The sequence below is a fragment of the Poecilia formosa genome, unplaced genomic scaffold (assembly GCF_000485575.1).
Source record: "Poecilia formosa unplaced genomic scaffold, Poecilia_formosa-5.1.2 Scaffold40, whole genome shotgun sequence".
Lineage (NCBI taxonomy): Eukaryota > Metazoa > Chordata > Actinopteri > Cyprinodontiformes > Poeciliidae > Poecilia > Poecilia formosa.
The window spans coordinates 1,641,070-1,659,189 of record NW_006799979.1 but is presented as its reverse complement, the minus strand read 5'-3'; the positions used below and the strand labels follow the sequence as shown (position 1 = coordinate 1,659,189).

Genomic DNA, 18,120 nt, shown 5'->3' with positions numbered 1-18,120 from the left:
TTTCCTCCTCCTTCCCACAGTGCGAGATCCAAACTCTCGCCCTCCTAAACTGTCTCGCCGCCGTCACTTTTACAAGTGGTGCTCAGTTTGAAAAGTCAATTTCAAAACCCGGTCTAAAAACGCGAAGAGTTCCGGATATTTATCCTATCGTCCAACATCTGACTGGCTTTGTCCAAATCCCCGCTGAGGGGGGAGCAGCAGCGGCGGACAGATGAGCCTCTTCGGTATCAAAATGAACCAACTGCTAAACCCGCTCGGCTACCGACGTTGTATGGAGGGATATTTGTTCTCCATTAAAAGCGAAAAAAAATTGGTTTCATCTTCCAAGACCAGCTATTCTAATAAACAACATACTTCTAAGATTTAAAAACGCAATTTACTGTGAAAGAAAGAAAAAAACCCACTGCTACCGCCGCTAACGGTAGCAGTGGATGCGACCGTTGCGAGAGCATTTGGCTGTTTCTGCGTTCGATTGTTCAACCTTATCGCGACAGGCATTGTGGGTAATGTAGTTCATTCCATAAGATTGGACGAAGCAAGGAAAGTTTGAGGTTTCCATTAGCGCAATTATCTTAAATACACACATCAAAACAGTTTCTAGATCAGAATAAGCAAATTAACATCGAGCCTTTGAAACTACACGGCTCAGTTTCAATTAGGATCAATTTAGAATGTATGTAATTGACTTTTAGTCTGCCTGTATGACTGGGTTTAATTGATTTTTCTTTGTGCAGTGCCTTGAGGTGACTTGTGTTGGCAGCACTATATAAATAAGCTCAATTGAAAAGGAATTGAATTATGTTGAAAATGTGTGTAGCATTCAAAAAGCCTGCCTCATTAATAACGCTAACAGATTTGTTGAGTAGTGGTCAAATATCCACTCAGATATGCCCCCTAGCTTGTTGATGGCTAAAAAGAGCACGAGGTTGAACTACACCTCATAAAGGGACCTTTTATCAAATGATGTTACATTTATTCTGTCAAGAAAATGAGATTCATCCAACACTCAGTATTTGACATTTATGAAGTCAAAACAACAGCTACCACTTTCACTTGCAATTTGAAAAACTTGAAAGTAAAATCATGACAAGCCTTAAAAAATTATAACTTTTTACTTATACAAATCCATGTAGTCAAGGTCTACAGTCTCAATTTGAAGAAGCTACTTCAACTTCAGTTCAATGCACAGTGGCAAATATTAATGAGAATTCAAGGTGGAGTACAAGTGATCAGTATCCCAGTGTTGCATTAAGACGTTTCCTCTCCATCTGTGGCCATACTCATGATTCCTCCTGACTGCCCTCTTCTAGCAGCTCCATGAGCATCTCCTGATCGGAGAATTCCTGCAGCGAGGAGTTCATCTCGTTCAACAGGTCCTCCCCCAACAGGAAGCCCCTGACGTCGTGCACCGTCATGCTGATGCGGTGGTCTGTCACGCGGTCCTGGGCGTAGTTGTAGGTCCGAATCTTTTCCGATCTGCCTTTTGTGCCGACCTGAAAAAGAAACAGGAGGTTGACCTGGCGTGTTTGGTCATTTTGCATACATCTTAAACATGTCACATGAATAGTTGTTCGTACCGTCATCAAAAAGTCATTGTATTTGACCTTTTTTTGTTTTTGTCAACAATAAGGTAGAAAAACCAAACATTTTAAATCTGTCATTAATTAGTTAAATCAGACTATTTTTAAACAAACAGAATCTCACTTGGATTTTGCGTTGGTTGTAGCGCTTGCTGGTCTCTTCCTCCAGCTTCATGTTGTACAGTTTTGCAGTCAGAGCCTTCATGGCTTTCTCCCGGTTCTTCAGCTGGGAGCGTTCCTGTTGGCACTCTGCAACCAAACCTGACAGACACAAACCAATATTTAAGATCATCTTCATTCAAGGCTTGGTTAAAAAAAAAATGTTGCATGCCTTTCTTAATTTCTCTTAAGAATCAAAATGACTGTAAATTCCAGTGGGGGATACGTAAAAGCAGCTATGGAAGTTAAGTTCCTCAGAGTGACAAACTAAAAAAGCATTATGTTTGATTTTCGGTAACGCGTTTTACCTGTTGGAAGATGGACTATTCTGACTGCACTGTCTGTTGTGTTGACATGTTGACCGCCAGCTCCACTCGCTCTTTTTGTCTCTATCCTCAGATCCTTTGGGTTTATGGTGAAAGAAATCTAAAAAGAAAATCAAGAGGAAAATCAACAACAAAACTAGAAATCTTGCAGAAACTACACAGACTTCTGATAACAGAAACTTGGGAAAAGAATTAGGGCCACTGAAAAAAAATAATTTTCTCAGAATTTTGACTTTTGATCACAGAAGAATCCAGAAAGAAAGTCAGAATTCTATTTTTTTGCTCAGTGGCCCTAATCACCTAATGTAACATATGATGACATTCAAAACAATGGACCAAATCCAAACATCTCTCTGTTATTTTTCGATAACAGAAACGTCATTTCGACATTCCCACTGACATGCATCATATTCACTACACAGCATGCTCGTTTTGTGCACTGATTTCTATTCAGATGTGTCTGTAATGACTGTGTTCACGTTGCTGAGCCGTACCTCGGTAGGTTGGGGCAGCACAGCCACAGTCATGGTGCTGGTGTGCATCCTTCCCTGTTTTTCGGTCTTGGGAACCCTCTGAACTCGATGAACTCCGGCCTCAAACTTCATTTTCTTGTAGCTGTGCGGGCCGCTGATGCTGGCTGACGCGTGCCGCAGTCCGCCTGGTGACATTGAAGCAGGCAGCACCGCAGATCGGTAAAACGTCTTACGTGAACATGTGCTCAGGTCCAGGGATCAGCACAAACTACTGAGATGCTGTCAGGTTCTGTTGAAACTTTTTAAGCAGTTAATATTTTACCGACAGCAGATAGTGCTTTTGATGTCTTTGGTAAGTATGAATTCAGATTCGATGGTAATGGAGGCTAAAAGCTAAACACCAAAACCTCCAAAAAAAAAACCGTCACATCAGTTCATGGAAACTCTACTTTTATTTAACTTCAAACCACAGTCACATTTTCATGTAATTATTTGCACAGAATGCGACCAATATGTTCACTGGAAAAGGGGGACAGGAAGCGGTGCATCACCAAAGGTCTTCCTGTGTGGAACGCAGAGAGAGAATGACTGATGCGTTTCTGATCGGTGACTACCTGACAGAAAGCAAGCCCGTGTGAAAATCAATTACGAAACAAGAGCGTCACCTGTAACAGGGTACATATTAAACTAATCTCAAACTTTCTGAACTACACCTTTAAATTTCGTTTTCCGTCATATTTTATGAGTTAGGTTTAAAAGGCCAAGGGAAAACTTTGAGTTATTTCAATGCCACATAGAGTGAAGAGCCTGATTATATCTAGCATTTTGATCCACAGCTAAGAGCTCCCTCTTGAGTTTGTTAGCAGTTACTGCGATGGCATCATAAAGGGAAAAGGAAATAGGCGTCCTTTGGAAGTTTGAGCTGAGATATGTAGCTTAAAAAGTAATCTGTCATAGTATAAATCAATACAAACACGCTCTGGTGTAAAGTCCATGAAGCATTTAAGATCATCTGTTCTGAAACAATGCTACTAAGAAAATGTGGATGTTTCAGTCTTGTTTTTAATCAGGTGACTCTTAAAAGCAACCATAGTTTTTGCATTAAAGGAACTGAATTACATTTTCTGCAAAAACGACTAACCGTTTCACTTCATAGGCAGTGGGCTGAAGCTGATTGTACAATCTGCAGCACTGCTTTGGTTAGATGGTTAGCTGATTTCCTGCTTCCTGGAGTCAACAACACTTTATGTGAGAAATATGCAAATAATAACTCCATCTTACTTCTGTTTGAACTAAAAGTGTCACTGCAGTCTTCAGCATTGCCACATAAAATCTGAGAATGTGGTTTCAATAAAAGAGCTAAAAGACTTGTGGAAATGTGTTTCTTAAAAGTTTGCCTGAACAACAACATGACTGTGTAAACGAAATATTAAGATCAACTGACCTAAATCACTTGACATGTGCTCCAGTACGTCGAAGGACCAGCCGTGGTACTGAGCGAAGCCCTCGTACATGTCAAACATCTTCAGGAGAGAGAACAACAAACAGCTGTACATCCCAACAGCGTATCTTTTCTAACTACATCATCAGTTAAGCATTTCAAGGGTCTTTATCTAAGATCATGAGCAGACCTCAGCGGTGAACAGCATGGCCTCCTGACCACCGACCCCAGCTGTGACTTCCAGAACGAGGTCGCTCATATCGACCTCCGCCTCAGGGATCAGTAGCTCCAAAATCTGCAAGGTCAATGTGAAATATGAGTGTGTAGTATAATTGAAAACAAACAAACAACAAAAAACAGCACATCACAACAACGCTGCTACTGAATGACATTAGTTGACGTTGCAAAGCACTGTTTTCTGGTCTTCTACTTCATTTTGCAGCTTTTAGTTTTACCTTTTGTCTCAGATCTTGAATGTCCTGCAGACAGCTTTCTCTTTCCAGCTCAGCCAGTTCTCGTAGGGACGCATCATCATCTTAGAAGATGAGAATGTGGTTAAAAACAGTGAAACCCGTTTTATTATTTTCCAAATTCCACTTTGGCCATTTGACAAATCTGAACCCCACCATAACAACATTATGAACCCAAAAAGAACCAAATTATGGGCCCAAAAAAAAAAAAAATAAAAAGAACAAATCAGTAGCTAGCGGTCAACATTTACTGCTATTCTGTTTCACTGCAGTGTTCTGTTGTGGTTCAACACAAGGAGGAAAAGTGTGTTTCGCCCTTATTTCATAAATAAATAATAACTCAAATGTTATGTGCAAAACTAAGAATAACTCTCTTTTAGAAATGCTTAAGAGTTGAACTGAACATCAACATATTTGCCACATAAAATACCTGCAAAGTGTAAAAGCTTGTGCACACTTTCATAATGATTAGGACCTTTGATCATTTTTATTTCTTCTATCTGCCACAGACATCTCCTTTAAAGTAATGACTAAGTTTTTTGGTGTTACATTTCAAAAAATATATATATTAAAAAAAAATCAGCCTTTTACCATGATAATAGTCCAGAACCAATGATCAAATATACACAGTTTATTCAAAATCAACTGTCTTCCATAACTACGGGCCCCAGACCAAAATCCTGTAGAATGTGATCGGGTTTAGAGATTCCTTCAATAAATGCCAACTCAAAACCTCTTTCCAGCTCACCTTTGAGGAGCGTCTCCATGTCTGTGACCTCTTTTTGCTTCTTGTCCAGCTCTCGGATGTTCTGGATGAGAGGAGCCAGCAGGGACACTTTGGTTCTCTTGGTCTTCATGTCATCTTCACTTCGCTCATCTTCTGCGCCACTGTAAGTGACTGCCTGTAAACACTCGTCATACTGTTTTTCCACCTTTTTCAGGTGCTCCTGCAGAGATGTTTTGGCGAATAGCTCATCCACCGACAACAGCTTCATCATCATGACCGGTTTACCCGTATGAAGAAGCCTTTGGTTTCTTACGTACTGATGAGTGGGATGCTTGCAAACAGTTTTGCCAGGGTTTTGGAAGCGGGGTGCCCACTCACTTCTTTTAGAGAGAAGGCTTACAAATCTCCTGAAAGCCATTGTATATTTTACCTAATCTCTCTTTCTGTAACAGTGAAGCAATCAGAATCTGAATTTATCTGCTTTTGGAGCATGCTGTTAAATAGCCCCCCAAAAGGCTCCACATCTGTGTTTTTAGAGGTCAAGGTATATAAAAAGACGATACCTTCAATTCTACAAGAGTGTGGGGGTGGGACACACACACACACCTTAATTTGATAGAACTTACTTTTTTTTAAGTCAAATTACGTTTTCAGTAGCTATAGCCAAGGAAGTCTCAAAATTCAAACATACATTTAACGTTTCGGCTGCAAGACGAACTGATAAAACAAGAAAGCTAAGTTGAAATGTTGTAATTATGACTAGGTTCGATTGGAAAACATTAAAACGTCACTGACAGAGTAAAGAAAAAGTATTGCAGCGGTAGTAAAACGATTGAAAGCTACCGTCAGTGTATCCCTCTTGTCGGAAACATTGCTGTGGTCAAAACACGACTTAATTTGCTCATTCATTTCCTTCAAACTTTCAATGAAATGGTTATTAACGCTTGCTGCAATAATGCAGCTCCTTTACCACCTTGCCAAGAGCGCAGACATGTTGGTCGTCGTACGCATGCGCAGGACTCTTTCAAACTGATTTGTTGTGTTAGCGCCCCCTAATGGCTTTAAAGGCTCACTGAAGTCCTCATTTCAGTATGAGAACATAAAATAAGGATTATCAGGCCAAACATATTTTCTGAGCTAATGACAAAGGAATCGTTTTCCACCACTAATTTTCTTTGCCCTGCATAGCTGATTCACTAAAATATCCACATAGTTTTTGAATAATTTCACAAACTACCAACTTCCCAAAGAAAGTTGGTGGTTTACTTGTTTGGTTTACATTTATTCCAAAAACAATAAAAGTAAGCCAAACAAAGATAAATAAAAATATTATATTTGAAATCAAGGCACTATTTGAATGAACGAAAATGTATCTATTATTTCCAAAGCATTTCAGAGAGCGGAGTAGATCCATATTGACTACAGAGACAAATGATGTGATATCATCCTTTACTTACTGAGTGCCATGGAGTGATCTGCAATATCTGCAACTGAAAAGACAATTTAGCCTTTCAAATTAGACTCTGAACAGGGTAGATCTAGGGATTATCACTGAATGCACTTCAGTATGCAAAGTTCTCTTACAAACAACTGGACCTTCACGAGGGTTCGTAATTGGCCTATTTGCTGACCTTTACTTTCAGCGTAACCTCAATCCATTTACACTAAAGTTAAGTGAAGACTTTTGAAAGAAGTGTAAAATGCACCATCATTAGATGGTCTTCCTATTGAAACTCCACTCTTGTCCCATGACCTCACTCTCTGGTTTCAGTGAGAAAGCCACTTCACACACTACATTCCAGGCAAGGGTGTGACTTTTTTTCCTTTTTTTTTTGCTGTCTCTTACAGTTTCCTAGTAGTGTTTATCTTACACAAGCTGGCAACAGTTATTTTTCACACTAACATTTCACATATCTGATCAAACTAGAGAAGGTAGCTCCTACTGTGCTGTGTATTCAGGTCACACAAGTCTGTGCCTGTAAAGCCATAACATTTTTGGTGTTAATTATTTCCAAAGTAAATATAAATAAATTATTTGTGATGTAGAGGTAATATATAAAAGTTTTAAAAAAGTTGTCTAAAGCACATTATCTTTGCTTACTCTGAAATGTTTGAGAAGGTAAGACAATTCCAGTAAAACCTGAGCTCCTATAAGCTTTTGCTCCATTTTCCCACTGAGGTGGGACTATAATCAGGAAACAATGCCCCAACAGCTGTGTTCCTGTTTCAGTTCAAACAATGGAATTTGTTAATTAATGCACACAGTGACCAAGTTATTAATAACAATGCAGGCTAATAATGCTTCTCTGTATTTCGTATTTTCAAAGACTTGCACGACATTTTCACAAAAGTAATTTGGAGTATTATAAATATAATATGAAGCCAAACCAGAAACCTGCATGTTTGGAAGATAACTGGATTATTATTACCAATATATTAGTAACTTTCTTATTTACAATTTACAGAGATTTTTCCCTCCCACTTTTCATATTTTAACATGATCCTGACAGGATAGCAGCATGGATAAGAGGATCCGCCAAGGGATATGTTTCTCATCGGAATACAACGCAAATGAACCAATTACGTCACGTCCGCTCAACCACAAATCTCATTGGTTGATGCTGCAAAGCGGCAGCATTTGCTTTACTGTGATTGGTTTGTACCTTTGCGCACGGATTTCAAATAAGAAGCCGCAACTGGCGGATTTTTCAGACGTAGAAGATTTTAACTTTGTCAAGCGACTTCTCTGACGGGAAGATAGCGGCGCGGAGAGAGCCGAAGGAACAGAAACAAGAGGCCTTCGACGTTATTTTAGGAGAATAACTGAAGGTATGAGTCTTTGTTAATTATCTTTCAGGCTAAAGTCAGGTCTTTTTTTATTCTTATATAGACACTGTCATTTTTTAGTGTTAGCAAGACAGTGTATGATTAGCTGTGGTGTTTTCTTGCGCTACTGGTTTACAACTTTGTACACAACTTAAGAGGAAATAACCAAAATATGAAAGCTTCACGGAACCCTATTTTAGTATAATTTGAGTTTAACTTGCATCATAGTTCTAGGCTACTTTGCATGTAGTTCTTGTATTACGTTCCAAGTGTAGCACACATTCTCATAAGGGGAATCAATAAAAGCATCATTAATAAATCGACTGACCTGTGCATAAAGGGAGATTTAGCCTATTTTTCATGTCATCATTAAACCCTGTTTAACTGTGGGGTATACAAACTTAGCGTAAAGGTGACGTAGAAAAACCATCTTTCCGCCAAATCCGCATCGCGCCAAAATCAACTATTTTGCTTTTAAGACGTGTACCGTTAATTTATATGATTGATTGTACCTTTAGAGTTACTCTAACATGTACTGTGTGTTGTGCTGATGTTTGTGAGAGTTTAGGCTTCTTCTAAAGAAGCAATGCTACTTGATGAGCGTCAGTCACGTCCGCACGTTAAACACGATCCCTGACATGTCATCTCTTTCTGTGACTCTGCAGAGATCACCACACTGCTCAGTCAGAGCACACGTTTACTTATAAAAGAGTTGCCATGAAATGTCCCACGATCAAGTCTGCTAAAGGAAACACGATGGAGAAAAGCCCATTAGCAGAAGCAGCAGCTGCAGAGTCTAAAGTACTCTATGCCAAAGATTCCCCCAAAAAAGAACCAGCCCCTGTTATATCTCAGGATCGGCCAGTTGGACAGACGACTGTCTTCTTCTCCACTAAGAGCAGCATCAGTGCAGTTCACAACAAAGAGAACAACAGTGGCAGAGAGCAAGATGGGGCCCTGGAAGAATACTTTGAGGACAGCGGTTATTTATCTTTGCAGAATAGTCATATTGATCACCATGGAGATGAAGAAGAGGACCATATCGCTGAGACACACCAGGGGAAAAGGCTTTCAGCAAGTAATTCCCCCTCAAAATGCCAGCAAAGGACTAGAATCAGCTTTCCAGGGTCTCTGGCAGTTTCCACACCTGTGGATCGTCATGGAAGGAGCACAGCAGCTCTGTCGTCCACCCCCAACCACCATCACGTCACCCCCAACCTGCCCATTTTAAGATTCCAGCAGGCTGTTTGTGAGGAGCTCACAAAGAGCTACAAGAAGAACAGGAGGTAATATTTTAATTCAGTTCCAACGTTCTATATACCCTTGTGATTATTTTTGCAATTATCGCACACTGGTCTGTGTTTCAGAAGATAATTTCTTGTCGTTTCTGTTTAGTGATGGTTGGATGCTGTGTTTTGCAGGTATGACTTTAGCGTCATCTCAAAGATAGCAGAGAAGTATCCTTTGGATCGTGTGATCGGAGGACAAATTGGCCTGGAGAACGTCGACATGTTCACGTCTCTGCTTTTCAGGAACATGAAAGGCATCCTGACAGACATTCTGGCTCTGCTGGGAGACTTGGACCTCATAAGGTAAGTTTAATTCTTCCTCATGAGGAAAAAAAAACAAACAGATATTCTTGGCAGATATTCTTGGTATATTGTAACATATTTTTTTTATGATTACATTCATATGTCTGTGTTTTTCTCCATTACAGTTGCAAGAATGTGAGCAAGACGTGGAAGAAAATCATATGTGAGGATTCGGCTGCTGCGAGGAGGTGTCGGCAAGCTGAGCAGGCACTCAGGGTGAGGAAACTGACAGAAGCAACCAAATGATATGGAAACTTGTTAGCAAGGATTATGAAGACCAATGAAAGTAGCAGACAGGCCAGTGTTGAAGTTATAGATAAATTTAAAGCAGTTAGCTTATAAAATAACATCTTTAGCATTGAACAGCATTGTCAGAAAATTGGAGTAGTATGGCACAACTACAAAGGGGTTGCCAACCTAAAATGATGAGTCTGACGGGTAAACAGCCAAGAGACTTCTAGTAACTCAGGTGCAGTTGAAGTGGTCTAGTGTTTGCTAAAAGGGCAACTATTAAAAAAAAACAAAAAAACATGGTTTTTCTAAGAAAAAACTAGTCTAGTTTAAAAAACCCTCCATCTTAAACCGACTAAAACAAACTCTTGTCTCAAGTCTTGGGACTCCTCTACTAGGTTACCTCATGAAACTAAGCTGATACATGTTGATAGATCTGTGGTGCAGCAGCAGTGTGTTGACCAGCCCCACCCCCAACTCCGGTCGTTTCACAGAATACACAGTTGGTGGGAGCTAAGTGCAAGGCAGTTTGAGTAGGGATGGGCATTACTTCAGTTTCAAGCACACCTGATGCATTTGTGTTTTTCATGCTAACAATGTATCTTTTAACCTTTAGGAGTCGAGAAGCTCTCAGAGAAATCCTGCTAGCGGTCTGACCAGAGACGTTGGTGCATCCAGGGTGGTGCTATCCTGCATGCAGGCTCTGGCCTCCAGACGCACTGCTTCCTGCCAGAAGAGCAGCATGCCCTCACAGTGCACACGCTTCGACGAATTTGTGCAAGTAAGTCTCTTAGTTTCATGCTAACCCACAAGTTAGTGATTGAAATCCTTGAAAATGCTTGAATTGGTTGTTTAAGGTTTGGAGAGTGCTTGATATTCAAACCGCAGTTTTGTAAGAAAGTTCTGAAGTTGATTGAAAACCTACATTTAGAAAAGTTACAGTTAAAACTAGATATTTTCATTCACCTAATAAATGGACTTTTTTTTCCCCCTCAGTGTCTGAAGTTAAATCAGATGAAGCTTTTATTTTTTATTTTAGTTAGAATTGCCAAAAAATATTTCCATTTGCTAAATGCCAGAATACCTTGTAAACATTTTTTAGATTTTTCTCTTTACTTTCTTTGTGTTTTAAACATTTAAGTTGAGCAGGCAGGTCATGTACTTTTTAAAACAATTTTTTGGATTGTTTCAATATAATGAATATTTATTATTCATAATGGCTCAATGGCTTATTGATCTGTGATGTTGTACATTAAACCTTACTGAAATTGGGGATCTTTTTTGTTTGGTTTTTAATTTGTATTTTGTTCTTGGATCAATTGGTTGTAAAATGTGTGTAAGAGGCATTTCAAAATATACAATTTTGCTACATTTTAGTTTACTTTGTCCCTGCTGTAGAATGTATAATACAATCCAAGGCATCGACAGTCATAAATGATATAATGTAACGAATTAAAGCTGTATGTTTAGTTTATTTGTATTGTTTTTATCTCCAAAGTTTGGTGCCAAAAAGTTGCCTTGAAAATGCTTGAATTTTACTGTAGGGGAGGAAAAGTGGACAAACCCTCTTCCAGGAATTTGTCAAGTTCACCAATCCTGATCTTTGTCTCTCGTTTGCAGGCTGCCAGCACTCTGAAGCAGCACGAGTCTCTGCGCTCCTGCAGGCGCTGTGGGTCTCCTGCCACCTACTGGGCCGAGGCCCAGAGGGCCACATGCTCTCGGTCCAGCTGCCTCTTTGACTTCTGCACTCGCTGCCAGGAGCCCTTCCACAGCTCCTCCCCCTGTCGGACAGTCAAACCCCACTTCCATTCAGGTCCTTCCAAAGAAACCCCCATCATCCCGGGCAGCGCTCGCAGCAAGAGAAACGTCAAGCGCTTGTGATAAAGGGTCATTCCAGCCTGCTTTTTTTTTTTCTGCTTTTTTTTAAGAGACTCTACATAAATTTTGAGTACGGCATCATAAATGACTGTAGCACGCCGAACTCTGATCTCATGAGATGAGCACTTGAAGCACAGCTGGGGTAATCTACCCAAAACTTTTGCTGCTTGTGAGCGGCAACTTTTATTGTATAAATATTTTTTTTCTTCACAAAGAAAGCTATGAAAAATGTTGAGCTTTAAACTGTACATTTTTATTGTCTTTTAAAATAGAATAAATGTGAGTAAATTTTCTTTTAGAGGCATTTTTAAATAAATGTTTATCGTAGTAGGTCTTGTTCAGATTTTCTGCAGCTATATAATCTATTTGTAAATACATTTTTCCATAAAATCTCTTGGGTTGTGGTTTTTCTTCCTTCAAAAACAACAAAAGGTGTTTCTACTCGATTCCAACTTCATCACTTTAAATTGGTGAATTTTAACAGTCAGTTAACATAAACATGAGCTGTAGCAAGAGATTAGAGTTAAATGCTTAAATTTTTTCATAAAAAATTTAAGCAAAGTAAAAAATTTTTAAAGCTTCAACAAACTGAGAAGAATAACTCTCTCCCTCTCTATAGTTAGTTTTTCCTTTTTGACAGTGAAAACACATTTGGTTAGTCTTTCCTAAGAATAATTGGAGCTTATTGCACAAGAGGGCAGTATTTTCTTAAATTTAATTTCTCTGATCCAGTTAGTCATGAGTAGTTTTTTTTTTAAATTTACAATATTGTCACCTACCCAAACTAATGCCCTTAGTCATTTTTTAAATAAGTGTTTCTGGAAAAATAAACCTTTTTTTTGCCAGATTTGTTTTTGGGGAAAAACAGGCACAATATGACAGGTCATTTTAGAAAGGTGATATACAGGTCATGTTCCATTCTATGCTGCTGTGCTAAAAAAGAAATACATCGGCTGTACCGGTGATTAAAAGCATACCGTAGCGATTACAAAAAACTAGCTAAGACTTCCAATAACACATTCTAAACAAAATATTGTCCTTCTTTGTGTCTGGCATGTACTGTTGTAAAAGAAAATATTTCCTCTATTATATATTTCTCGCTTTTGCTTTTTGTTCTTTTGTCACAAATCACTTCAGATAATCAAATGTTAAAATCATAGATAAGAGTTAGCTATGATTTTAACATTTCCAAATAGTTACCCAAACAAACTTGGCCTTGCCTCCTTTAAATTCATGAATTAACTGTACTGTACTTTCTTTTTAGGGGTTAACATTAATTTGGTACACATATGCCTACTGCCTGATTTGTAAAATAAAATCATTTAACGAAGTAGGCTGAAAGTTCTCAAAAAGTGACACCTCATTCCCCAATTTAAACAAATTTTGATCAGAAGCAAAATCACTGCAAATGACAATAAGAAAGAGGACACCATACCAGAAACCCAAAGAGAAGAATTTACAGCCATCATTTTGTGAAATGCAACAAGTTGCTAAGTATAGAAAACACACAGAAAAATCCACATCTGAAATATCAAAAATCCTTTTTATTTTTTTTATTTTAGGCTGTTAAACATGGGTGAATTTAAGCAATTCTGCTTAGTAAATTGTTTAACACAACCTTGTTTCTCCGGCACTTAAACCCATCCTGGTCAGAAGGTGGGACATTAACCTTTCCGCTCCCCTCCCTGGCATCTGCAGGGCCGCCTTATCTCTCACATTACATCTGGAGAACACAATACGTCAACCAGCATTTCCTACTGTAAGCTTGGAGAAGAACTGGACCTGCGATCGGCGAGTTATCTTTGTCAAGTCTGAGGTGAAAACGCCCCTGAAACCAAAGTCACAGGTTGTTTAAATCTTCTCCCCCCCCCAGCGGGGTTTGTAAGGAGGAAAACATCTGACCGAGCATTTAAATGGATGTATTGTTCCTGCCTTTAGGTTGACATTAAAATCAGCTTTTAAACTAGCCACTTCTTTTTCTTTTTCAATTACACTCGTGCATAAAGCATGAGGGCCAGTTGTTCCAGTTCCCACTGGCTCATCTGGTCAGACCTTCTCAGGCCGGGAGGCTCTCTGTGGAGCTTTATCGCACTGCATTTAAAAATGTCATCTAAGTTTGAGGTGTAGCACATTTTAACATTGGTCAATGACCTCTGAGTCCAGGAAAAATAAAAATAATAATAAAAAAAACAAACGCCCTTACACTTGTTAGTGAGAATTATTCCTGATTAAATCTGATTTGTTTATTCTGCTATTTAATATATTTGCTAAGAATGTGAGATTTTTTTTAAATGCAATATTACATTTTGTGGTTGATGGATAATTACTTTTTTCTTATTGTACTTGTACTATATTTCTTTTCCTCTTTCTATTTTTTTTTCATCTCCACTATGTACCAGGACTCTGTGCCTTTAATGAAGTCTTAATCGAACTGAACTGAAACTGAAATTACGTCCACTTGTCTTTTATTTTGTGATTCCCTTGCATGTAGACATGCAGACTGCTGAATTTTTTTAAAAAACAAACGATAAAATGTGAAAGTACAATTAGAGCCGGTCATGAGCAAAGCTTCAGGATCTCCTTGTGATGAATTAGAGATATCAGTTTCCTTCCAATAATTGCAAAGCAGACATTTATTGAATGCACTTTGTTACTTTATTGCCTTTCTTATTCAGCTTTGGTGAGTTAAAAACAAAAACAAAAAAAAAACAATCTTGTGGCTTTTGTGTGATAAAATCTCAGGTAATCTCCTCATCTGACCTGCAGCTCTGGAAAACGCACCTGCTTAAAACAATCACTCTGTACGCTTTGAAAAATTCCTCCCACGATATCAGCAATTTCCCCTCAAACAGGTTGGGCTGAATCCGCTGTCTTCCCCCTCTCTTCCATCCCCCCATCACTCAGATGAGTTATGGATCTACAAATAGCATCACTGACACCAGGCGCTTACCCCTGACATTTGCAAGATGACCCATTTGTCTCCCATCTCTGCCTCTCGGAGCAGAGTTGCTTCTATTGGGATCACAAACACGCACAGCAGTCAGCTCTCATTTTCTTCTTCTTCTGTCTTTATTAATGTGCCTGTGTCACAGCTCTCTTTATCTTTAACGGTTCCAAACTTGGGGTTAGTTGGAGGATAGAGTCGTAATAATTTCAGACCTCGTAGCTTGACGTAAGGTTAAACCAAACTGAACTGTTGAATCAATGCAAATGAACAATACGATGAAAATTTTTTGTAAAAAAGAAAAAGAAAAAAAAAAGAAGGTAAAGCAATTTTTTTAAAACATGAACACAGTTTTAGTTAACTTTGGAAAGTTAGCTTTCCAAAGTTAATATGCTGTATGACTGAGGTTAATTTGCTATGTTTTTGGAGAAACTTGTCATATTAAACTAAGCGAAGGCCTTAGGTTCACATTATGTTTCTCTTTTAAATATAAAGAGCACAAGTCTTTTGTGCCTAAAATTTCCAGAGCACCCCCTACTGTCCAGGAAGCTGCAACTGCAAAGAGCAGTGAGGGGAGAACTCCTTTGTTTTCTGTTTTGCTCTAAATAAGACGTGACAAACTGCAAATGGGACATTTTTCTTGCCGAATAATAGTTGCCATGTTGACAGATTCTTACCTGAGCTGTGGCTCTCTACAGCTTTTCCAGAGCTACCATAGTCTCTGATTAATACTCTCATTACCCGTCCAAGTTGTGTATCGTGAGATATTGAAAAATCACAACTGATCAAACAGGAAGCTGTTTTTGTTTTGGGTTTTTTTTTTAATAGAAAGTTTGAAAGTGGGGCCACAGGTGAGTTAATATAACAAAGACCAAGGCAGCAGCTTTTCTCTCAACAAGAAAATTTCATGATGATGGTGTTCGAGGGACATAGTTGTAAAGTATCTGAGCCGGCGTCAGGGCCGTGGTGATTAATCCGTTCTCTGGCCTTTCGCTCCCACGGCGACTCGGGATCATTTATCCGGCAGATTTATTGATTGGAGGCGCGGCAGCAGCACATCCCTGACACAATCAGACCTGCTGCTTGTGGAAGTCATTAGAGCGGCCTGTCACATGTGTGTCTGCGATTGTGTGATGTCTGATAATGAACTTGTCTGTAACAAAAACCCTCTGACAGCCTGTCCATTTGGAAATGAAGGCCAGAGATATGTCGATAATTTGTGTATTTATTTTCTCAATATCTCTTCTCTCGTCCTGTCATTCACCATTTCAGCATTTTTATCTGTCCGCCACTTTTGAAGTTTAACAGTTTTTTTCTGCTTTTAGCTCATTTCGGCCTCAGGACTGAGGAAGTAAAGGGGGGTTGGTGTACGACAAGGCAACATGCACGACATGTGAGATGTGTTTTTATTTTTATTTCCCCCCCCTTTTTCGACTTGATGATTTTGATGTGCAGTGACTTCTACAGGTCAATTGGCTGGATGTCGCCAAGGCGGAACTGTAAAGGCCCAGAAATGAGGCTGTCACTCGAGCGCCTGCAGCGAAACATGAATGGAGGAGGAAATGATTCAAGAGCGGAGCAAAATAAAACAAAACAAACAAGCCCGGCTCTGCAAAGTTTACTCTCCACTACCAAAATTCCAGATTCCTTGCATATAAAATAAGACAAATCATTTGCTACCTTTCAATTTGACAAATATCCTCTTGAATTAAATTGAAAAACAAACACATCTGTCAAAAAAACAAAACCCTACAATAATCTGAATGGATAGTTATGCAAATAACTAAAATTTTTGATGAAGTGCTCTTAGCAACAGCATGACCTTTTAGCTAGTTTAGCAAGGGTTAAACTAGCAAAACTAGCTGTCGCTAAACTAGCAAGTCAAAACACTTAGATAGCTGTTGCTAATGAATGCAACATCTTAGCTTTTATTTTCAGCAGATAATTAAAGTTTGTCAGTATTTCAGTGTAATTTTTTCCTCCACTGAATAATATTTTGTCCTGTTTATAAGTTTATTCCACCTCATCAATAGGAAGCCTAATGGTTCTTATTCTGCTAACGATGCTAAAGAGTGTTAAATCACGAGAACAGAGTGAAATCAAGCTACAGTTAAAGCTCATCAAGGCGGTTTAATTAGATTTCTGTCCTGATCCCTGTCGTGTCTCAGCACATGATACGTCACTCGGCTGTCAGTGAACTGCGTGACCATTTTAGCCTGTTAGTATTTGGCTTTGTCGAGTTTGACTAAAATGTTACAGGCGAGCAATTTACTTCCACATGAATTCATGCGCTCTCCGTACATTTCAGCAACGCACGACGCCTTGTTTCCGTTGCTCGGCTCTTTCTGTAAAAGCTAACCACTGAACCACAAAACGAATGTTAAAGAAAAATGTTTGTGAATTTTCATAAGGGCCTAAATGTCCGTGTGACTCATCGCACAAACTTTCCTTTGCAAACAGTGAGCTAAGGATATAAGAGCATCGTCTCTCATCAAAGGCTTTGAATACACTGCTGTGTTTTGGTGTTATCCACTAATGAGCTTCTCTTTATTTGTGAATTTGAAGATTCAAGTATGTGTTTTGCAGAATTATTGATTTACCTGTCTGAAAAGAAACAACACACACACACTCTCTCTCTCTCTTTCACACGCACAAACCCACATACTCAGTGCTTGGTATTAAAAGGCAGCTGTCCTTTTCTCTCTTCTATTTTTGCTCTGTTAGGTCCATTAAGATCAGCAATATGATGATATTTAATGAGTGAAGCCTCTCCACAAAGCAGCCAGTAATCATAAAGGTACAGCACAAGGACACGGACAGTAAATGTGCAGGCTCGTTGATGTTATATTGCAGACATAAATAACATTATCTGTGTCACGGATTTGTGCAGAAATAGTACATTTTTGCAGTCAAATTTGTCTTATTTTCTTCAGATTTTGTGTTTTTCTCTCGCAAAGTACTTTAATGTATCCTGAGTGTCCAATTTCAAACCCCTTTAAAATTAAATTAGATACATACGTAAAAAAGAGCGTAAAAAAAAAGTTTGATAGAAAATATAACTTTTTAAAATTTAGTTTGCTGGCTGCTTGGTAAATTAGAACAAGTGGCTGTAGTCATCTGATTACAGTTTCATATGCTACCTTTCCAAAAAAAAAAAAAAAGAAGCTTTATTAGAGTATAAGAAACATTTCTTTTTCATGTACTACACTATACTGATGATATTTGCTGACCAGCCTTCATTCTGCTAGTGCATAACATTCTACGTAGGACAAAGATTTTTAAAAACACAATGAAAACCGAGAAGGACCTCAAAACAAAACAAATGAAAAACCTGCATATAATTTGAAACGTGAACCAAATTATTCTATATTGATTACAGATTCTTTAATGCAATTTTGATATGTGAACATTATTGGGAAGTGACTGGAGGTGGCTCAGTAAACACAAAGCCGAGTGGATAATGAACAAAATGT

The 18,120-nt window shown here is 38.8% G+C and overlaps 2 protein-coding genes across 3 annotated transcripts; one reads left to right on the top strand and one right to left on the bottom strand.

Moving 5' to 3' along the window:
• Positions 1-956: 956 nt before the first annotated feature.
• LOC103137409 (peptide chain release factor 1-like, mitochondrial) lies at positions 957-6,217 on the bottom strand. Of its 2 annotated transcripts, XM_007551134.2 has the most exons (9): positions 6,020-6,217; positions 5,198-5,461; positions 4,435-4,514; positions 4,170-4,274; positions 3,983-4,061; positions 2,560-2,723; positions 2,048-2,165; positions 1,705-1,841; positions 957-1,493 (listed from the first exon to the last, which is right to left on the bottom strand). In XM_007551134.2, exons 2-9 carry the CDS (start codon positions 5,448-5,450, stop codon positions 1,281-1,283), a joined length of 1,149 nt encoding a protein of 382 aa, XP_007551196.1. In that variant the 5' UTR covers positions 5,451-5,461; positions 6,020-6,217; the 3' UTR covers positions 957-1,280. The 2 variants fall into 2 exon arrangements, with proteins under 2 accessions (XP_007551196.1, XP_007551195.1); XM_007551133.2 differs by having other exon boundaries at positions 5,198-6,217.
• Positions 6,218-7,826: 1,609 nt separating this feature from the next.
• fbxo5 (F-box protein 5) lies at positions 7,827-12,093 on the top strand. The gene is made up of 6 exons (XM_007551132.2): positions 7,827-8,005; positions 8,668-9,288; positions 9,424-9,594; positions 9,720-9,810; positions 10,442-10,606; positions 11,446-12,093. The coding sequence occupies exons 2-6, from the start codon at positions 8,720-8,722 to the stop codon at positions 11,704-11,706; spliced, it is 1,257 nt and encodes a 418-aa protein (XP_007551194.1). The 5' UTR covers positions 7,827-8,005; positions 8,668-8,719; the 3' UTR covers positions 11,707-12,093.
• Positions 12,094-18,120: the final 6,027 nt, after the last annotated feature.